The sequence below is a fragment of the Zootoca vivipara genome, chromosome 8, assembly GCF_965207765.1.
Source record: "Zootoca vivipara chromosome 8, rZooViv2.hap1.1, whole genome shotgun sequence".
In the NCBI taxonomy this organism is placed as follows: domain Eukaryota; kingdom Metazoa; phylum Chordata; class Lepidosauria; order Squamata; family Lacertidae; genus Zootoca; species Zootoca vivipara.
The window spans coordinates 67,286,400-67,309,900 of NC_142591.1; the positions used below are offsets into that span (position 1 = coordinate 67,286,400).

Genomic DNA, 23,501 nt, shown 5'->3' on the forward strand with positions numbered 1-23,501 from the left:
GAGGAAGATGGAGGTGTGTACAATTGAGCATGGTGCGGAGATGCCAGCACTGCCACAAGGTTAGGGTGAGGACAGTGTCAGTGGTGCCGGCAAGTTCACGTCTGTCTGGAGCAGCAGGGAGTGGGGGGATTTCCTGGTAGCAGCACCAAATGGAATGGATCTTGTGGTCTGTGCATGTGCACTGGTTGGCACCAAACCAAACATGCCCAGAGCTCTACTCAGCACCACAGTTCACCCCTCTAAACAAAGCATAGCAAGAACAAAAACCAGCTTACATGAATTTCTCAATGCAGATCTCAACAGAAGCATGATATTTGTTATTTAAAACCCAAGAGAAAAGTGTGGTATATATTAGTATGATTTAGTTCCCTGGCCTTGAACTTAGCCACTACTTTACTGTGGGTAACGTTCCTGGTTCAGGCCAGTAGAGGGCAGTTAGTTACCTGGGTGGCAGAGGCTGTTCTCTGACTCCTTCTGATCCTGCCTAAGTTATGTCAAAGTGTTCCATTGAATATGTTTCTGCCCCAAAACAGTGGTGTTCGCTTTGAAACCATCCTCTGATAACCAGCACAGGAAAATGGTCCTGTTAAAGCACCATTATATTGTGCAGTAGATAGCTAGGGAATTTGCATATGGCACAGTGAGGTGATGTTGACACAGTTGTGGGTTGAGAAGCTGCTGTGTTCACACTCTGAGTGCATTTCTTTGGGAATGGAGCCATAGTGAAGGGATTTAACTCCCTATGGCATTTTCCCAGTTTCGAGTTCAATCTAGTCTACCAGAGTTAGATCTGTATAGGGATTAGATTAGTTAGATCTGTATATGTATACGTGTGGGCTTCCATCTTATTTAGGGAAACTTCTTGTTCACACATGTGCATGTCTTGTGTGTGGCACTATTAAAAGAAAATAAAGATGTTGAACATGTTGAACTTCATGAATGGTCCACATAAAGTCATGTTTCCACCCACCTTCACATTCAGAGCTCATATTCTGTATTTCTGTATTGCTACATTTGATTTCTGAACCAAGGAGGAAGATTGTGCTGATTGGTTTAAGGCTACTGATGGATGGGAGAAGAGGCTGCTCCCCAGTGCTTGATGTTACATTCAAAACGTTTCTGGAAAAGTATGCAACTATGGGTAGCTGATATGGCAAACAGACAGACTTGCCTGGTATAATTATAATACAGCAACACTCAAGTATAATATCAGAATAAAGCAAGTCTTTCAGTAATAAGAAATTGCATCTTCGTGCAATAATTTGGTGCAAACCCTAAAATGGTTCTGTGAAGGATTTGAAGCTTAAACATTTTGGCTGAGAAAGGGCCCGTGTTTTGTTTCACTCCTCCTGCCTAAACAGTATTTTTCTTAATATGTGGAATCTTGTTTAGTAGTAGATTGTACAAATGAAAATATATAATCAGTGGATCAGCACTTAAGTATTTTTTTAATTAAAAAAAATCAACATTAAATTCTGGAATAAAAATATAATAACATGTACTGTATAATTCTCAGATTTTATTGTGTAGCAGAAAAGTGTCTTTACAGTTTGACAAACTGTGTATACACAAAATGCTATAATAATGCCAGAGAGCCAACACTTTCAGTAAGATTTACAGAGAAAGACAAGTACAATCAGGTACTAACAATAGCATGAAACTGAAAGTTTTCCTTTTCTCCTGCTAATCAAAGCTAACTACCTTCTGTGTGAATTAGACTCAACTCATATACCTGGGAGTAAGTCCCCCTGAATGCAGTGGAGCTTACTGTATTTACACGAATCTAATGTGCCATCAAATCTAATGTGCACCTCTATTTTCAACTAAATCCTTTAAACCCAAAAAGTATTTGCTGGTGCCATCAAATCTAATTTGTACCCTGATTTTCACGATGTAATTTGGCCAAAAAAAGGTGTACATTACGTTCGATTAAATACAGTACTTCTGAGTAGACATGTATAGGAGCTCTGTTAGTTGCTTTGTCCCTATAGCCTCCCTATGCTTTCCATCTGAAACCTTCCTTTTCTGTTTTTCCCCTTTTGCTTTCTTTCTTTTTGTTTTGTTTACTGCATTGTTTATCCATCCACCGGCTGACAGTGTCTTTACATCCAAAATGCAAAGCAGACAGATGGGCGCTTCAGGACAGAACATAACTAAGAGCACCAGCATCAGCGGGGAGATGTACACACTAGAGAAGAACGATGGCAGCCAGTCTGACACAGCAGTGGGCACTGTGGGTACAGGTGGCAAAAAGCGGCGCTCCAGCATTGGTGCAAAGATGGTTGCAATCGTGGGCCTTTCGCGGAAAAGCAGAAGTACCTCACAGCTCAGCCAAACTGGTAGGAACAAGATTCCCCCACCTTCCCCAATTGTGCTGTTGTTACTCATGAGACGTAAACTGCATTATTATTAGTAACTAAATTTCTAGGTGGAAAAGACTGAGCAAGTTTAAACTTATTATCTTTCAGTGTTTTGTCAAACCGTTTTATTTAACCAGAACCTCATTCAGACCGGACTACTGTGGATCGTATTTGTCTGCTCACTGGACCGCACTGAATGCAGTAATCTCTTTTCCCCCTTTCAGGAAGCAACCTGACTTGCTGGGTTTATATTCTGGGAATTGTTACTAATGGTTCGTGAAAGACATCTGAAATGTTGCCGGTGCATTTTCTTTGCCTCTCCCCTTGACCCCTCCCTTAAATGCGTCTTATGATCGTGTTCTGCATTTCTTTTGCTGTGCGATAGTATTTATCATCTTCAAGGTTGTCCATTGTATTTTAGGCACACTAAATTACGACTCTACTTCTTGTTATTTTTATTTCTTTTCAGCTTCAAAATGTACTTATAAGTGCAGTAAATCACCATAACTGGTTACAGGTTAAAGTTAGATCTGCTATTCAGCATTTATTTAGTGCTACCAGATTGTTAGGTGCTATATATAAATTCCAACTTCTGAGTGTTCTAGAGAAGAGGGGGAACATTTTTAAATACTTAAATAGTCTACTTTTAGACAGAAGTGCAAAGCAGGCAACAAAGTGTATATCTATATTTTATTTTACACTTTCTATTTTTTGTTTAATGTTTGGTTTAGACTGTGTATATTTCTGCCCTCAGTCCTTCAGTTGAAGGGTGGATTTATAAGTACTTTTAACAAACAAACAAATCTATAATGAGGTATTCATCCCCATTTTTAGATATGCCCATGTTATATTCTGGTCTAATCAGCATTTGTATATAGCTAATACAGCGAGCCATATTACCTTACATTGAATTTATTGCACAAGCAAATCACGTTGCTTGTGAATGTGTATTTATGTTTTTTTATATATATAATTTGTATTTCTGGACTCCATAGAAAAAGTTAGCATGTCTTCAAGAACACTAGAGTACTTAATAGTGCATGTCTCTGTGCTGCCTAGCATTAAGAGAGCCACCCGGGTTTTTAAGGCTATTTAGTTTTAAAGTATGGTGCTAAAGCAAGTGTTGTAACATCATCTTTAGATAGATCAGATGTATATGAGTCGTTTAAGATTAAATTAGCAGTGTAATTGTAAGGAATATTTTTAACAGATAAGGTCTCTAGAGGGCAGTGTTACTTGGACTGTTATGTAAGTTCTGCTGAGTTTTTAAGATTCTATGCTAACTTGCTTCTACAGGCATCACACTCTCTAGCCATTTCTCCTGGTTATGTGAAGTCATATCAAAATACACAAGATGGAGTTAGCTAGCAGTGCATATCTGTAAAGGGCCATACTATGCTGCCCTAAGATCTTCATGTGTCCCACATGTAGATTGCTAAACAGGTGAATTAAAATGCTCATTTTATAAATAGTGCATGCTGCAGTTGGGTAACGTGAGATTTTATATTGATTTTTCTTCCCTTATCAGATTATTAGGAAGATATGAATTTAGCCAGGGGGGGGGGGTACAAGCTGCCACTTCGCTGAGAAGGGTCTTGTGTGGGTACTGCAATAAAATATAATAAAATAGGGGCACAAGCTACTTCAGCATTAAACTCTGTATTAAACTCCAATGTGAACAAGCCCAAACACTGTGACTCTTCAGCTCTTTGGTCAAGTTGCCATGTAAAAAGGTAGTGGGATTCATACAGGCTGTACAATTTTGCATCCCTCAATACAATGACAACTCTTCCTTTAAGCTTTGCCTTTGAATCTCTGCAAACATAACTGATTATAGAAGAACACTACAGTTTTTCTGCAGAATGGCCTTAAGGGTTACAGTTCCCCACAATGTACCTTTCAAACATATATCCAAAGAACTCATTTCGTTTTAAAGAAAATGGGGGGCGGGGTTCAAGTTCCAAGTCAGTTGTTGGGATGGTATGCACACAAAGTTGCAGAATATTAATTACTAGTTTACTGGGTAGAACTTCATTGTTAAGTTTTTGGTCAGGAAGGATATTTAATGAAAAGTAAAGGAATGGAGTGCCATATACTGAATTACATGCGCTTTGCATAGTATTTAATATTTGATTATAACCTGGATTGGATTCAGATGGATGACCAACATGATAAAGCATAATAAATATGATGTAAATTTTAATTTTGTATCATTATATCATCCCCAAATGTCTACGATTTTGGATAAAATGTTGCCAGACACTAAAATAAATAACATTTATGTTAAGCAGGCCATGCAATGAGCATCTTGTTTCCCTAATGCTCTAATGGTTAAAATAAATGTATAATGTTGTAGGGGACAGTTCCATAATGAAATCATTGGACTCTGGCAGATATGTTTCATAAGTAAATTTTGTATAATTAGCATGCAGTAGCTGATGTCTTGACTAATATGTAGATGTATTTTTCCTCCTATTTATCAATGTAAAGTTACATTGCAGTTTTTTAAAAAATTGTGCTTACAACATGTGTTATGTATATTACAATATACACAACATTAGAAGGTCATATAAATAATATGTAAATGTTTTCCAATAATTGGTTGTTGTTTTTTTGGTACTTACAAGTTGTGCAGCTGACAGTGCCTCCTTGTTACCATAACTTATTCCAAGTTACTTGTACAACTGTTCCAAGTTATAGAAGTTTTCTGGCCTGCTGATTGGGTGAACTGGGGCAGAATAAGCACAGCTCTTTACGCTCTCTAGCACATTTGCTCCAGGATCTTGCAAGCTTGTTTTACTATCTGCCCTTACTCTTTTCCCTTGGCACTTATTACAGTATATAGCTTGTCAGTATAATATTAACAAAGGCTGTGTTTACACTCTGTAGATTGAGGTAAATTTGCCCATAGTAAGAAACAAGTGACCCTGTTCTGTAAATTCCAAAAGCCAGATTAGGAAAATACATTTATTAGGCCAACAGAGATAGATAGATAGATAGATAGATAGATTGATAGATAGATAGATAGATAGATAGATAGATAGATAGATAGATAGATAGATAGATGATAGATAGATAGACTGATAAATTATAATTTGGAATGTTTTGAGTTTCCTGGAGCTGTTCATCAGGCTAGATGGTGAACAAAACACAGAGGTGGGGAGTAAAAAATGTTGAGGATAGAAATTCCTTGCATTTGCGACTGGTTGTAGTCTTAAGGCAGAATTTGAAAGAAACTAGCAGGTACATGGATAAGGCTGTTTGGGGAGCATTGCAGGCTACACCAAGGCCTTCTGGGAAGAAGAAGCATAATTATAGCCGACTAGTGTCATTGAGCCCATTAAATAAATGGGTGCTAGAACATATGTGAGAGGAGCGGTGAGGCCTTCCCTCCCTCTCTGCGCTCGGCCACGGGCCGCGCCGGGAACGCAAGTAAACAAACTCGCTCTCTTGTCGTGCCCCGCGGCCGAGCGCAGAGAGGGAGAGAAGGCCGCGGCCCCGCCGCTCCTCTCACGGGCCAGGGAGGGTTGTCAGGAGGAGGCGGCGGCGGACCAAGATGGCAGCATCAGGCTCCGGGGCCGCGGCGGCTGCAGGAGCCAGACTGGGCTCCTTGTCGTCGTCTTGCTGCTGGTCGCCAGGGGGGAGCGTAGGGGAAAAAAGGAAAAGTAAGCAGCCTCCTCCTCCTCGCACTTTAGCGCAAGTGCAGTGAGGCGCTGTCTGGCCGGGAGCGGTGGTTGGCAGCCGCTGGGAAACAGGAGGCAGAGGGTTGAGGGGGGAGAGAGAGAGCGCAAGTGTTTGCGTCCAGTCTCTGCGTCCAGTCCCTGTGTCCGTGGGGCACATGCGCAGTAGCACAAACCCAGGGACACAAGGACTGGACACAGAGACACTTGGACTTTATTATATAGGATTCCCAGTCTCTGCAATTACAAAAACTAGCTTTTACCTTTCTCTATCCTTAGAGGAAACACATGTGTTTCCTGCAGAAAACAGGATTAAAGAAAAACTAGTCAATCTTTATATTAACAGAAATTGAAATTAATGTTGCTAGGTTTTTTTTATAAAAAAAAAAAAAGTCAACAGAGTCCTGGCAGAGTATCTTTACCTAGCAGTTGGAAGGGATGTCCCCTAAAAGAATAAAGCGAGTAATAGGATGTGCATTTTTATTTATAAATATTACTGCTTACCAGTGCTATTACATACTGAGCTGAAAAGCAACAAAGGGCAAATGAACAATAATTACTGCAGAAACGTGTTATGCCACATTAGAGAAATACTCAAATTCTAAATATTTCCTTGTGAAATACGTGCTTGTGACATCAGTACAACTCTCCTTCAGTGTCAGTATAATCTAATGCTTTGAGATGTTTCCATAAAGTACCTTTTCATACATACCAACCAAAGTGTTCATACACGTAGCTGTGACAGAGTACAGGACTGCATACGCTAATTCAACTACTGTAACATCTCTTTTAAATGTGACAGAAATGTTTTTTGGAAGTTGTGTGGGTTCCAAATAATGTCTCTGTGCCAGTCGAGCTATAATATTTCTCTGCTTCTTATTTACTATGTCAAAATATATTAATATATTAATGTATTAATGTACTGCCTTTCTTCTGTGGAACTGAAGACAGAAGATATAGAGGTTTCAAGTGGTCTCCCATCCAGACCCTGACCAGTTCTGCTTAAGTTCAGCAGAGTTGCTGCATCATTTACCTTCAAGTCATTCCTTGACTGTATGTGACATCTGGAAATCAGAGGTTTTTCCCCCAAGGGTTGCTGACACACTTCAATACAGATTTGGTTGGGGAAATTGATCTGGTCTGTTGGCCCGATCCTAACCACCCCCAATTTTCATGGGCCATGTTAACAGGGTGGGGGAGGAGAAGAGAAGAGGAAGGAGAAGTCCCATTGCACCAAGTGGAAGTCCACTTGCACAGTGTTGTTGATAATCTGCACGGGATGACACCAGATGGTCACCACTTGCACAACAGATTTCTACCTATGCAAATGAGATCTCCCCTTCATCTCCTCCTGCCTACAGGCTCACACCCATCCCACCCTACATCTGTTTCTAAGGACTCTGACTCCTTTGCAGCAAATTGGCAGGCCATGGCAGGGGGGCTGCAAAGGCCCATTGCAGCAAATTGGCAGGCCATGGCAGGGGGGCTGCAAAGGGGGGGAGGGAAGTCCCATCGAGTTCTCTAGTGTAAGATTGGATCTCACCCATTACAGTGGAACCTCGGTTTATGAACACCTCGGTTTATGAATTTTCGGTTTACGAACGCCGCGGACCCATCTGGAACGGATTAATTCATTTTCCATTACTTTCAATGGAAAAGTTCGCTTCAGTTTATGAACGCTTCAGTTTATGAACAGACTTCCGGAACCAATTACACCTATGCTTCAGTTTATGAACGCTTCAGTTTAAGTACTCCATGGACCCGTCTGGAACGGATTAATCCACTTTCCATTACTTTCAATGGGAAAGTTTGCTTCAGTTTATGAACGCTTCAGTTTAAGTACTCCGTGGACTGTCTGGAACGGATTAATCCACTTTCCATTATTTTCAATGGGAAAGCTCGCTTCAGTTTATGAACGCTTCAGTTTATGAACAGACTTCCGGAACCAATTGTGTTCATAAACCGAGGTACCACTGTATATATAGAAGCAGCAATGGAGAAGTTGTTGTTGTTGTTTAGTCGTTTAGTCGTGTCCGACTCTTCGTGACCCCATGGACCATAGCACGCCAGGCACTCCTGTCTTGCACTGCCTCCCGTAGTTTGGTCAAACTCATGTTCGTAGCTTCGAGAACACTGTCCAACCATCTTGTCCTCTGTAGTCCCCTTCTCCTAATGGAGAAGTACAGTAATGCATTTATGTGCATTCTATAGTTGTTAGATAGTGATGGTATCTTTACAAGTACCCTTGATAAGATTGCTGACAAAGCAACACTTGCAAATGTTGAAAGCATATGCACTTTCAAATGTTGCAGAATATGGAACCTATTCAAGTATTTGGTCCCAAGATTGGACCTTTGCAGTCTGCCAAGTTATTTTTCCTCCAACATGCTCTTGCTTTTTACTGGCCTCAGATTACCGTATTTTTCGGCCCATAACACGCACTCCCCCCTTCCTAAAACGGAAGGGGAAAAGTCACTGCGTGTTATGCAGCGAATGCCAGAGACAGAGCCTGTGCAAGAGCCTGTGCAAGGGCCAGAACCAGAGCCCTACAAGAGCCAGAGCCCTACAAGAGCCAGAGCCGCGCACAGCAGAAAACCGGCGCTCGGGCTGCTTCTGTGACAGCGAGCAAGGTGAGAGGAGAGACGGAAGGGAGCCCCTTCCACCCCTCCTCCCAGCTTCCGTCCTTCCTTCCATCCTTCCTTCCCCTCTCTCCCTCTCTTTCTTTCTTTCTCTCTCTCCCCTTCCTCCCTCTCTTTCTCTTTCTCTCTCACCCCTTCCTTCCCTCATTTCTTCCCTCCTTCCTTCCCTCTCTCTTCCTCTCTCTCTCTCTTTTCACCCCTTCCCTGTCTCTCTCTCTCTCTCTCACCCCTTCCCTCCCTCCCTCCTTCTTCCAACTTGAATAAAATATTAGGGGGGGCAGGTAAGCCCCACCTCGCATACCTTATCAGCCTCCCCCGCCTCCGCCACATTCAGCGAGAAGCGGGGGGCAGCGGAGGGATGCTGCTCGTTCTTCCCTGCCACCCCCCGCTGCCTCCTTCTCTCCCCCTCCATCGCCCCCCTCCCAGCCTTTTAGAGGAGGAAAACCAGAAAAAAATTTTTTTTTCCTTGTTTTCCTCCTCATAAAACTAGGTGCTTGTTATGGCCTGAAAAATACAGCACTTTATCTCCCACATCAAGTGAAATATATTGATGAATATTTGTGAATCCTCACACAAAAACCAAGGGACAAAGAGTCAAAAAGTTAATGCAAGTCTTCCATTTTCTGAATGAAGCTCAAAGTGAACGTTCAGAATAGGAAGCTATGGATCTTTCAGATGGTGATTGTATTTAGAGAAATATGAGTTATGGTAATATTTTCAAGAATGTATTATTTACTGGGATACAGAAAGGTATAATTCCAATAAATTAGGGCCAATGATTTGAAATACTATGGCATTTTCTATGTAAAATGATAAAATACATTTGAATATAATATTATAAAATATAGCCGAATAGCCAAAAGTATTGTTGCTACTTAATTACATTATGGAGGTATTTATTTCCTGAACTTTCTGGATGTCTTCTATTTACGCATGATAATACTACAGTCCACATACTTTTTCTAATCCATTTTCTTCTTACACTGTTGATGGCTTCTAGTTTCAATATTTATTGAGGGTTCCCCCCCCCCCCATTTTCCTAACTGGCAAAAACTGTCACATACTTAAGCATTTCATCGTGTAGCAGCTTGCAAATCCGTCTCTAAACATTTAGTATATTTGCGATTATCATTGTAATAAAAGAAAGGCATTTATTCTTTTAGGTGTAATAAATATGCTAAACAGTACAATTTTAAGTGCTGAACTAAGTTATATTTCATGTTTCTAAAGTAAATTTTGGTTTAATGAGTAAGAAAGTAAGTATTGCATATTGTTGGGCAGCAACAGAACTTGATGGATCTGTCTGCTCCCTGAGCCACAGTGATAGTGAAAGCTCATGAGTGACACGCCCACCAGTGCTTTTGTACATGAGAACCAGGAGCTTGCAAATTTATGAGATATTCACCCAGAAGATAAGGAGCAGGAAAGGAGGCTTAGGAGAAGAAGAGGAGGAGGCGGCACTGTGGCCGAAGTCCTGCATTGAACTTCATAAGAACAGTGTCCTCAGGATAAGATTGGTACTTTGGACCAAATTGAAGGGTATTCTCTACTCTTGTGAGAACTATGGCAAAGCACAGGAGATTAATGGGATCTAACAGGTAGTCAGTAGGTGAAAGCCCTGCCCAAGCAATATGTGGGCATTCTTGTGGATCCTAAGTTCCAAATTCCCCAGCCAGGTTAGGACTTCACAGATGATCTCTCATGGCGGTGGGTAGAGGCAGATTCCAGGTACTTCCCCCCTAGCTTGGTGAGGAAACCCTCTTGAGTTAGAGATTTCAAAAAATTTCATTGCTTGATGTATATGCACCCAGATACTTATAAAAGTTACAGTAAACAACAAGTGAGCATCGGTAAGCCAGTTTTTGCATAGTTGGGGGGGGCATGAAGGGGGCAGGTTTTAAAGTAGTACTCCCATCTGAGCCAATGTCACATGTTTCAATCCCACCCCCCCAACACACACACACACACACACACACACACACACACACCTTCACCTGAATTTTAACTTTTGTTAATCAATGGCATTAAATTTCTGGAAATATTACATCTCAGAGAAAAATTGTTTAGTGTTTATTCCAGATTCCTGTTTAGTAACTGAAATAATTTATCTCATTAACATAGTACACTTTGTAAAGTTCTTTGATACTCAAGTGAAACTATTACGAAGCTTGACATTTTTGTTGATAGTAGTGCTTGTACTTGAACAAAAAAATCTTTCTGGTTTGTGTATTTGGACAGGGAGTGTTTGCTTTCCTGATGTCAGCTGTATTTCTTTACTCCATCATATTCCTTCTGGCCACTGGCACTGAAAAGACAGATAAATATTCTTCCTTGTAAATAAGTCTGTGTCCCATGAAAGATTCATTTGATCTGGAATGTGTTCACCTCCTTCACAGTGCCTCAAACATCCAGCTCTAACTCAAAGACTGCAGCTTAATTTTATTTAATATACTTTAGTCTTAGACTTTACCTTCCTGACAGCCCATGATGGGTTACAGCACAAAAGTAAAAATGCAGAGAAGACCATAAATCAGATTCATATTCTACTAATATAATTAAATTCACTCCCAGTAGATGTTTTGAGTTACATCTAAAAAATGGTGTTCATAGTTTGAGGGAAAGGAATTATCTAATTTTGCACCAGCAATAAATAGTATCTCTCTTTGGACATGTGATACGGATTTTGCACACAGATGATTTCGTTAATATAGCATTCTCTTGGAGAAGGCTGTGCAGAACTTCCTTATGTGGTGAAATATAAAGAGGAAAAGGTTGTTCTAGTGTATGTAGTGCCCAAACTGTTTAGCAGCAACGATCAGCAGCAACAAATCAGTATGCCCTGGTAATCTGGAGATCCTCTGGCGCTATCTGCTCACTAAGACCCTTCAACAACAGAAAGCAGGCAACTGCATCTGCACCAGATTAAGCTCCTAATAAATTATGAGTGGCAGCCCCCACAGAGAGTATAGTGCAGGCATCCCCAGACTTTGGCCCTCCAGATGTTTTGGACTACAATTCTTATCTTCCCCAACCACTGGTCCTATTAGCTAGGGATCATGGGAGTTGTAGGCCAAAACATCTGGAGGGCCGCAGTTTGGGGATGCCTGGTATAGTGCAACAATATACCCTCAACCCTTGGAAGGGTGGTGGTCACACTGACTTGGACCAGAATGGTCATGGCTTTATCATCAGGTGGAATTTGCAAAAGGGGGGTTGGGCTACTTCCAGGCCAATCCAGCAGCTTTCCACGGCTAAGAATATAGGGGATTATAGGAGACTGATCGTTACCTTTTGTGGATGTGCTTATCCTACCCAAATCATAATATCTGTAAACTATAATCATCTTATCTTGGTTGGAATTCTGTATTAGATTATGTGCTTCTGATTTTGTATAAACATGGCTAGTTGTGAGTCGAGGACCCGCCACCCGCATAGGGTTAAATAAGACACAAAGACACATTCTTTTAGGTTAATGGGCAAAATAAGGCCACAACTTTATTGGTTACAGTGTGTGAGTGGTATTGGCTTAGGCATTGGATAGAACAAGCAATACATGACTCCACCCCGCTCAGCGGGGATTCATTTGAGGGTTAGCAACCAGTGGGAGGAGCTTGTTGATGCAAATACAACTGAAAGCTTCCCCTGACGTCACTGGGGGTCGTGCCATGGCCCTAGCCACCAGCAGGGCATCAGACAGGATCCACGATCACCAGATTCATTTAACGGAATACCCCATAAGAGGAGGGGTAAGTGATGGCCACACCCTATCCTCTGACACAGTACACATATTCCAATGCCTAACCGCCAATACCAGGAAGTTGTGATGAATTGTTACGAGGTAGGCAAAAAAACCAAGAGGCTGGTGCGAAGTTTCCAAATGGATAAAAAATTCCTACCAGGCCCCTTAGGCAACCAAGGCAACCAACCGAAGTCCATAACAAAGTCAAAAGCAAAGAAAGATGACCTAAAGGGAGGAAGGGCAGGAGATCCGATGTAAACAGGTAGCCGACTGGGGACAGAGCGCTGTCACAGCTGCTTAAATGCAGCTAACCCTGCCCACCAGCCAGCCCCATTGGCTAGCTGAGGGCTTGGCACGGCAGCGGAGGTAAACTGAGGCAGAGGGGCCGAATACGCCCCCCCCCCCGCTGACACGGGTAAATGGCTTCCGCTCACAACCCCTCCCCTCTGTGAGGAGGAGAGGTCTTAGTTGTTGAAAATGCACTGTGACTATAAAACCTGAGGCAGGTGAGAAGTATACAGTCGTACCTTGGTTGCCAAACACCTTGAAACTTGTATGTTTTGGCTCCCAAACAATTGAAAACTGGAAGTGAGTTTTTGAATGATTTTCGGTCTGGTGCAGCTTCTGCGGCTTCCAGTTGGCTGCAGGACACTCCTGCAGCCAATCGGAAGCTGAGCCTTGGTTTGCAAATCGTTCCAGAAGTTGAACAGACTCCCGGAACGCATTCTGTTCAAGAACCAAGGTATGACTGTATCTTCGTATTATCATGTCCAGATACATGATCAGAAACCTTTGTTCTGTTGGTTACTGTAGAGTAAAGGAATACAGCATAAAGTGGATGGAGTAAAGTCTTCAGCAATACTGAGCAGTAATCCTTAGTATGAAGTATTACATGAATGCTCCTATTTTCACTTGTCAAATGTTGTAGAGTATGGCACAGTTATTTCTAGAAAAAATGGATGTTGTTTGTTACCCTTTTCTAGCTTTCCTTTGTTCCTATTTGTTCTGCGCCCCTCCCACGCACCTGCAAGGAGGGCAAATGAGAGCAGCTGTCACAGCACCATGGAGAGCTCCTAGTGAGCAACTTTCATTGAGGGATGAAGGTGAACTGTGGTCTTTTGAGCCTCTGGCCACCCCTCTCCTAATCTTCTGCTATTGCACTGGCAAGTGGTGTGAAAAGCACTCAGGCCTAGAGGAAAGCCCCTCTGAAGTGCTGGGGGATTTCGTTCAGTGTGCTCCTGCCTACCAGTGGACCCATGATTCCTATCTGATTCAGTGAACCCCTAATCACTATAATCTGGCTCAGACCCAGAAACCTGTTCCAGCCCCTCAACTGATGGCGCTGCTGTATCTGACTCAGTGTCCTGATCACTCACTGGGCTCCAGGGTCAAGATTGCTTTGTTGCAAATAAAATGTACCACATATTATTATGGTTCATTTGACACGCCTGCCTCCTTTGAGCCTGTGAGAATTTCTGGAATGATACGCATCTCTTAGCAAGTTGTTTTTCATCTTGCTTTAGTCTATGCCAGCAGCAGATACAGAACAGAACCTCCCTGATAACCAGTTGCGGTGACTAAGCAGAGCTTCTCTGAGCACTGAGTGCATGAGAGGGAAGCTTAGATAATAAAATTACTGTATTACAATTAGGAGAAGCACATGTACTACATAAGAAAAGAGGGTAATGTTCGCTGAAAAGGGAGTAATGTTATATGGATTAATACATTTAGTGGAAGAGGGGAGGGCATATTACATGTGACTATGCCCTTCTGTTTGATAAAAGTCATTTACAAAAGTAGTTTTTTGTCATTACATCATATAATTCGTTTGTTTATATCACAGAGTTAATTTTCTACCAGTTTCCTAAACATAAGAATACAGCTGAGGTACTGATTTTTTGTTTTTAACCAGTTTGTTTTGAATATCCACAGTGGGGGGATTGAGAAGTCTGCTCGGTTATTTTTGCAGGTTAATTTATTGGATCCTTGATCACCATCCTTGTCTCTGCTAGATCTCTTGGCAGCCTTTTATGCAGGAATAATTGCAAATGGCACTGTCATCATCCTCAAATATGGAATTTTAGTTTATGAATCTCCTCAGGAACTAGCAAACATTGTTAAGTTGAATCTTTAGCCGAACGATCGTCCAGACGTCTATGTCCATGGGCTCTTAAGCATTAAAAATGTATCTCCAGAGAGCCCTAGAAATATTACAATACTCTTCACTGAATAATGCCCTCAATATGTTTTGGACTACAATTCCAATTTTGGACTACAATTGTACTCCAAAATATCTGGCTGGCAGGTACCAGGTTGGCAAAGGTTGGGTTAGAGTCTACTGTTACCTTTTTGTAAAGATGGACAGAAAACTAGTTTGCTTGCCCTTGTTTTTTTTTTGGGGGGGGCAAGAGTCTTAATTCTCTAGTTCTTACCACTGTGTAGTATGCCTGAGTTCTTCATTAGGTGGTGTGGTTGATGCCCTGTCACTAGAAATTAATTATCCCATCATGACTCTCTCCGGGTATACTGCATGGGAATGTTGAAATGTTTTCATTACTGGACCTTTTTAGGGCAGATTAGCTCATAAAGATTGTTTTTTACAAACTGCAGGTTTGAAGAAGTGAAGTTGGAATGAAAGGAGCTGAGATAAAGAAAGTGTCTTATATGCATCCTCGGATAGGTTTCATCCTAGTCCTATATATCTGGAATGAAAATGATGCAGCTTGCACCTTTCCTAGCAACAATTGAAAGAAAATCACCACTTAACAATTAATTGAATATAACTGCACAAGGCTGGTGTCAAAAGATATTAATTTCCATGTTTAAATAATGAATGAGAATACAGGCCACATTTTGTACCAGGAAGCCAGCAGATATATTTTAACATTGGTAGGATACGGTTCATGTGATTGGTTTTCATTGATAAGCAAACTGCTGTGTTTTATACCAGTTGAAGTTTCTAAATAGACTTCAAAAGCAGCTTCATATATAGCATATTGTAGAAATATAGTCTAGGTCAGGCACGTCCAACAGGTAGATTGTGATCTACTGGTAGATCACTGGACATCTGTGGTGGATCCCTGGCTCCCCCCAAAGAAGCTCAACAAGTTTGACTCCCCTAAAAGAAGCTCAACACTTTTGCCCTGCACCCCTCAAAAATGGGCGTTACTCCTTCCTTAAAAAAAGCTCAACAATGTTGACCTGAACCCCCCCAAAAGAGGGTAGATCACTGCCAGTCTTTAACTCTGTGAGTAGATCGCAGTTTCTTGGGAGTTGGCCACCCCTGGTCTAGGTGTTAATCATGGCATGGATAAATGCAACCAGGCTGTTTGTTCAGGGGTGGTTGCAGCTGTTGCTTTGTTTGGCTGATACTTTGTTTGGTGACTGAAATATAACTTTTTTTTTTTATTAAATATTTTTTTATTAATTTTCCAATTAAAACCAATTATATCACATTCAATATTTCAAATTATACACATATATATATCAATCAAACCGAATGTTATGCCAAATCATCTAAAGAATTTTTTATTTGGGTTCCCATACTTCAAGAAATTGGGAATTCCTCGCAACTGTCCACTGCCGTCTTTTTTCTAAAGTTCAAATCGTCCTCCAAGTTCATAATAATCCAAATCTTCCCCTTACAGTCACATAGATGTATTCCACTTTCATCCGATTGTTTCCCCGCTGCTGAGATAAATATCAAACAAAGTTTCACAGATGTTCTTTCTCCTGTGTGAGTTAATCAGTCCAGCCTCCCCATAAATCTTCTTAATGGAGCTCCCTGTTGCGTCGAAGCAGCTCGAAGCGGCGCCATCTTGAAAAACTCAAATCACTTTCGTTTTCTCTCATAGCCATGAAGATTTACGATCATTATAGAATTTACAGCTTTTTCAGGCAGGAGACCCAAACATCAAACCATTAACTCTTGGTAAATTAATGGATCTCCTTGCCCTATAGCTGAACTTAGCTTCAGGTCGCTGCTCCAATTTAAAGTGCGTCACAGCTCATAAATCCTCCGAACGCGTCCAGAACTTCTTCCGTCCGACTAGGGGGGGGCTTTTCTCATCGGCAACTCCACATCTTTAAAAAATATGCTCAGTAACAACAATTATAAAGTTCAACTCACACAGTCTTTTGCTTCTCTTTCACTCCAAACAAGCCAGGACATCGCGTCCGGGAAGGTACGAGGCAACAATATGAAGAAAAAAAAATAAAAACTCACTTCCCTTATCGCTCCGTTCCCATCAATCCTTCTTCCAGATGCAGTACAGTCTTTTGACTCCTCTCCCTCAGCAGCATAAATTTCTCAGCAGTAAACAGCGCTTCTTCCCCTCCTTCTGAAGTATGTCCATAGATTTAAGCCTAATTATCTTCTTTAACCATGGAAATCCCCGCCATGCAGATTAGCGTCCGGGAGTCCTGGCCCTCGTAAGTGCTCAGCCCAAGCTCCCCCCACTCCAAAAACAGTCGGAGTGGGTCTGGGGGCATCGCGGGCCAGCGGCCCCTCTCCGTAACCCCCGGAGAGGGTAGGGGGTTGCCATTTACTCCCCTAGCAACCGCCAAATTCCTTACGAAGGTCAGAGAGATGGAAAACAGGTCCGCCATTCCTGCAGGCGGAAACCGGAACCTTAAAGAAGCTCCCCCCAAAGAAGCTCAACAAGTTTGACTCCCCTAAAAGAAGCTCAACACTTTTGCCCTGCACCCCTCAAAAATGGGCGTTACTCCTTCCTTAAAAAAAGCTCAACAATGTTGACCTGAACCCCCCCAAAAGAGGGTAGATCACTGCCAGTCTTTAACTCTGTGAGTAGATCGCAGTTTCTTGGGAGTTGGCCACCCCTGGTCTAGGTGTTAATCATGGCATGGATAAATGCAACCAGGCTGTTTGTTCAGGGGTGGTTGCAGCTGTTGCTTTGTTTGGCTGATACTTTGTTTGGTGACTGAAATATAACTATTACTACAGGGATTGCAACTAGGGAGGGGGAGAAGAAACCATTTCTGGTCAGAGGTACTAGCAGTGAAAACACTATTCCTACAGTTCATACACTGAGTACCACCAGGTGATAGCTGTGGCAAAACAAAGGACAGGTTGAATAATGGTGATGATGAACAACAGACATTGTGCAATGAATTTCTCACACTGAGAACGTGGCTGTAGGCAACAACTTGAAATAAAGGATTTGGAAGGAGGCTGCTGCTTTCATTCTACCAAGGCTACAGTGTTCGTTTAGTGTTTATCAGTCTAGCCCTGTCAACAGGATTCTTATTCCATATTCTTTCAAGAGTGTTGCAGAGTAGAAGATCAGCAACACACACCCCTTACTGGCTGAACTAGTCTGCTTCACACCTAAGGCTTGGCTGTTGCTTCTCAGCTCAAAGTCTAATATAAAGAAAACACTTTGAAGACGGAGATCTGTAATCAAAGCACAGTCCCAACAAGAGAGGTACTGGGAAGATGGTGTTCAGCTTATTCTGAACAAGGTTGCATTTCCCATAAAGGGTTCAGGCTCACAGTCTGTGGTACAGATTGAGCCAGCCTTGACCTTTGAGGTCCAAATGGGTTCCAAACCGCATAGCACTGTCATCCCTCCTGTTTTCCATGGTTAGCTCCAGACTTGATTGTGGCAGAGGACTGTCCTTGGAGACACTTCCAAAACATCAGCTAGTCCAGAATATAGTTTGTAGGTTACTAAACTGGGAATAGCCCTAGGAAACACATCGTGTCAAGCTACTTCACTGGCTGCTGATCTGTTTTTAAGTACAATTCAGAGTCCTGGTGGTTATCTTCAAGCTCTTTATGGTTTGAGTCCTGGGAACCTCAAGGGCCTTCTCTTTCCACAAATACCTGCCTGTTCATTTAAGTCTTCATCAGAGGCCTTTTTCCTGGTGCCCCAATCTTCAGAATTCAGACAGATGGAAACTGTTTCAGAAGTCAGACAGATGGAAATGGATGCCTCTACAGTAATGCCTTTTTGGCCCCAGGCAGGGACCTTCTTTATTTTTCTTATGCCTTCTTTTAAAACACAAATTGAATTGGTTTTGTTTGCTCTTCTGGCTTCTCATTTTTCCCTTGCAGTGTGAGCCATTTGAAGAACCTTGCGTACTGAAGGTGGGGTTCAAAACTTAGGATAAATGAAGTTGAAATTCAGACATATGTGACACATACCATCTTCAGCTGTGAATAAAGCATTCTCAGTCCTACACTACATAGGTGTCTAAAGATTAAAGGTCATGACTGAGGATAGTGTGGTGTAACTGGCTTCACTGGCTTCTTGCCCCCATTTTCAGACTCTCATCATTTGCCAAGTTAAAATTAGGGTCAATTTGAGAGGTGAGGTGGTGCATATTTATGCATACTTGAATTTATTTCCCCGCATAATCTTTATTTTATAATAATACCACATAAACTTTGAAAAACAATTTGTATCATCAAACTCTAATCCACTTAGTAAGATCAGTTCTTGAGGAAATCAGAGGGAGTGATAAGATTAAAATTGAACTTGTTTTTTTTAAAAAATTCAACTGTTTTGATCCATTTATTATTTAAGAAGAGTGTATTTTCTTGAAGAACTCTAAACCAAAGATGCTTCAGAAATATATATGATTCTTTTTCCTCCCTTCTAAACTATATGCATGCCGGCTATGAATCATAGGTTTTGCTATGATTAAAATTAATTATAAAATTAATGGGAGAAAATAAAAATTAAGGATTCTGCATACTGTATTAAGTGCTACTTGCTACTTGCTCTCTTCAGACAGAATGTAGCAAAGCTGAGAAAGAAATAGGTGGGTAATGGAACATCTTGCAACGTAGGAGAAATGACTAAGAAGCTCTTTTTTAAAAAGAAAAAAGAAATCATTAAGGTTAGAGATTATGGAGGAACAGAAAACCATGAATAGTCTATTCTAATATTAATATTTAGGGTACACTTAATGAAATCACCATAAAATAGATAGTTAAAACAAGCAAAAGATCTCTCCCCTCAACTATCTTGCAAAAACACAATTGATGTCCTTTCTGTAGATTTGTTAGTGGTCAAAAATGTAACTTGAGTTTCTTAAAGGCACAGGCAACATTATATAATTCTAGAATATGTATGCTAAATAAGAAAGATAGCCAGAGCATATATACTGTATCCCCTCCTTCAGTATGTCTCTAACATTAAAACTGTCAGAAGCAATTTACAGGGAGCAGACTACGGATTCTATTAGTGTCTTGGGGTGTTACAGTTTCTCAAAGCAATCCAGAACTGGACTAGGGAAATTATGGGTTTACTGAATGAGACTATTTTTCAGTTGGCATTCAGGCAAAATGGCTTGGCAATTGTCTGTTTTTCACTAAGGAAAAAAATGAGGCATAATATTGGATAGGAAGGCAAATCAAATTATGATAACATTTTCATTCAGTACATGTTAGTTTAAAACAGTAATTAGTTCCATATTGTTTAATTCTGTTTGTAATTCCCTATTGGATGCCTGATATATCTGCAAGTCTCACTGACTTCCATTTGCAAAGCTAAGGTTCATATTTGATACACCTAGTGGAATGTGGGGTTGTTAGCACCACTTGCTTACAAACTTGTTACATATTCTGTCCTTGATGGCTTTAATGTTCAAATGTCATTGTCCAGGCTAGCTACTGAATCATATTTTTAAGAAAATGAAGAATGAACATTAAATCCACAATAAAATAGATTTGAAGTAGATCGTATAAAAGGAAGCACAATTCTGAGAATAATCAATTCTGTATTAAAATGTATGCCCAATTTTGTGTAATACTCAAGCATTTCACTTTGCAGTAGTGAAATAGATTTTAATGGGAGTGCTGTGTGGGAATTTGAAAATTCTAGCCTATTAAATACAAGTAGTTTGCTAATAGAAATTCTGACATGGACTCAGTTTTAAATCACCGAAAAATGTTTTTGCACATGAACGTATGGTGTGGTTGCATTTAGGGGTCTCAAATATGCCTACAACATGCTTATTATTTATTACTAATATTTATTGAATTTATATACCGCCCTATATCCGGAGCAGGGGACACAGGTGGCGTTGTGGTGTAAACCACAGAGCCTATGGCTTGCCGATCGGAAAGTTGGCAGTTTGAATCCCCGCGACGGGGTGAGTTCCCGTTGCTTGGTCCCAGCTCCTGCCAACCCAGCAGTTCGAAAGCACACCAGTGCAAGTAGATAAATAGGTACAGCTTCAGCGGGAAGGTAAACGGCGTTTCTGTGTGCTGCTCTGGTTTCGCCAGAAGCAGCTTAATCATGCTGGCCATATGACCCGGAAAAACTGTCTGCAGACAAACGTCGGCTCCCTCAGCCAGTAAAGCGAGATGAGCACCACAACCCCAGAGTCGTTCGCAACTGGACTTAACTGTCAAGGGTCCTTTACCTTTACCTGTACCCGGAGGTTTCCTCCACATACACACTTCTTTTCAGGGACCAAGAAGCCACAAAAGGCAGACTTGCATGCTCACTTGCAGATAGATTCACAATAGAAATGGCCCTGAATGATCATATAGGTCACATTTTGTATTTCAAGCAAGCCTGCAGCAAATCAATATTCTCTTTCCCCTGTCGTGGCAGTGTTTCCTTCCTCAGATATTCTCCAGCTTGCCAGGGGGAGGGGGAATGGGCCAGGGGGATTTATACTGGACTCTAAGCCTGTTCAGCTGGGTCATGTGACCCGGCAGCTGGGCGTTAAGTTCTGCTGGCAAAAACAGTGCAAATCAAACCTCACAATGGGGGCCAATGGTGAGGGCCCAGTCCTTGGATACTGAGATCAGACTCATCTGAAAGAGCACTCAGGATCCAGTGCAACTTCGCATAGCAGGAGCAGGAGGATGTAAAGTGAGCATGCTCCAACCTCAGCTCACTTTACTTCTTGCCTCCCATGTGTGGGCTGCTGTCTCTTGAGCTCTCCATATAGGGACTTTTGCACTGGGGAAAGCAGCTCAGGGCACCTGATGAAAAGCACTTTGCACTCAGGAAACACTCCACAAACATCTCAGCACCTGCCACAGACCACACCTGAGAAATGGGGAACAAACGGGGCCTTTGTGCTAACCCTGCTCCTAGGTTCTCACCAACAGGAACACAGCACCTCTGTACAGCCACCCCTCCTGCTCCATTCAGCCAGTCGAGCCACATCCTCGCCTCAGCACAAGGAGCCCCAATCAACCTGCAAGGTCCATGACTCCAACAAAGGTATGCATCCCCACCCATGCCCATGGTGGGGGAAGGAGGAAAACCACTCACCCCTACTTCTCACCACTGTGCCAAGGGACTGTTTATCCCACGTGTTACCACCCCCTCCTTTGTTTGCAGGCCACGAGTCAATGGATGCTGCACCCACAATGAAGCCCCATAATGCAGAGAGACAGCCCTGTGAATGAAACTCCTTGGAAGGAAGGGGATCCCTGTTCAAAGAGTGCTCAATAAAAAACCAAATGTCCGCAACCATCCGTTCTGTCTCCCATTTATTCATGCGTCACAACAGGAGGGGAGACTGCATTCCCACCATTGGGGCTGCTCTGCAGGGTCCTTGGTCTCTTGACTAAAACTCCCAGAAGCCCCTGCTGTGGGACAGTCAGTACCAGCAGGGGCAAGGGAGGAGACATCCAGTGAAAGAAAACAGCAACACCTCACACTCCAACCATCCGCCAGCTGGGGAAGCAAGCAGCAGCCCAACACTACCACACACCACAGAGCCTGGGGCAAGGGGAAGGGAGACAGACCCATAAATGAGGGGGGGGGGAATGAGCTGCCATCTAGCTGGGGGATGGCTAAGGGCATCTAGTGGCTCCATGGTACAGAAGGAGGATCCTTCATGGCCCAAATATCACCCTGGCTATATAGCTGCAGGCAGCTGTCCTGTGTGGTTCTTAGCCATGGTGAGGAGCTAGCTGAGCATCTCCCCGCACCCTGGAGCCCCTGGTCACTTGACTTGGTGTCCAAGGGCAGCTGTCACACCACCACCACGTTCTGTAGCATGTTATACGCCAGCAACACCTGTGACATCCTCCTGGTGTGAAGAAGGTAGCAAATGAGATTTCAGACGTGTTTGATAGTGCTGTGTGCCGTGTGGTGTACTAGGTTGTGAAAAGGAGTCATGAGGAAGGACCTCAGTGTGTAGCCACTCTGTGCTGTTGTTGAGTGTGGCTGTGTGATTGGTGGGGTAGGCATGCCTAGCACATGTGATGTGTACTGAATGGCTGCTGGAGTGAGTATTGCTAGGGGACATTGTGGGCTCTCTGTCCCATTTGTTTACATTCCTAGGCTGTTGACAGCACACCACTTTCTTTTTTCTTTTTCTTTGCATTTTTCCATTACATACATTTGTTTCTTTCTCTGTGGTATTATAGTTTTTCTTATCATCTCTTTTAAACATCTAGTAAAACATCTAATACAGTAGTATTTATTACAACATCTCTAGTCATGTCCAAACATTTAATTTTGCTGCATCTCCTTAGTTTGTATTCCCCCCTTTTTCTGTACACATCCTTTCTCCTTTTTTACTGTTCATAAATCTATCCCTGCTTGTATGTTTAACATTATTCTGCTCTTTTAAAAAATGCATTTCTAGTAATTCCCACTCACTATTATTTTCTTGTCCATATTCCTTATTGTAGCCATCATATTGACTTATTTTATAAATTCTATTAGTTTGAACAGCCACTGATCTTGTCGGGATTGCCCTTTCTTTCCAAATTTTTGCATATGTTATCCTTGCCACTGCTGTTGCATAGGGGAATATTTTTTTGTTTTGTTTGGGAGTTCTTGTGATATTAGGGCTAGCAGGGATGCTTATGGTTTTGGGGGGAGGGGGGAATTCCCCTGCACACCACTTTCTTTGAGCTATCTCAGTGTGACCTTGCAGTTCATACACATCCACTAAAGGTGCTGGGAACTCTTCTCTGTGTGTCAACAGGTGGGCGCTGGCTCTCTGCAATTTGGTTGCTTATTTCCAATCAGCTGGCATTTCCTCCTCTCTGGGTCTCCTGAATTAGCTCTGAATCTGGTGTCCCTTGTTCCAGTTTAATTTAAAGCAGCCTAATTTATGCTGGCTTCCCGTGTATAGG

The 23,501-nt window shown here is 42.0% G+C and overlaps 1 protein-coding gene across 50 annotated transcripts in view; it reads left to right on the forward strand.

Moving 5' to 3' along the window:
• The window catches only part of RIMS2 (regulating synaptic membrane exocytosis 2), a 360,961-nt gene that overhangs the window by 320,111 nt on the left and 17,349 nt on the right, over window positions 1-23,501 (forward strand). For 29 of the 50 annotated variants that reach the window (XM_088675810.1, XM_088675811.1, XM_088675812.1 and 26 more), the window contains one exon: window positions 2,098-2,339. In XM_088675810.1, the coding sequence (XP_088531936.1) occupies window positions 2,098-2,339 (242 nt within the window). The remainder of the gene's footprint in view (window positions 1-2,097; window positions 2,340-23,501) is intronic. The other 21 variants (XM_060277671.2, XM_060277672.2, XM_088675771.1 and 18 more) reach the window with 2 other exon arrangements.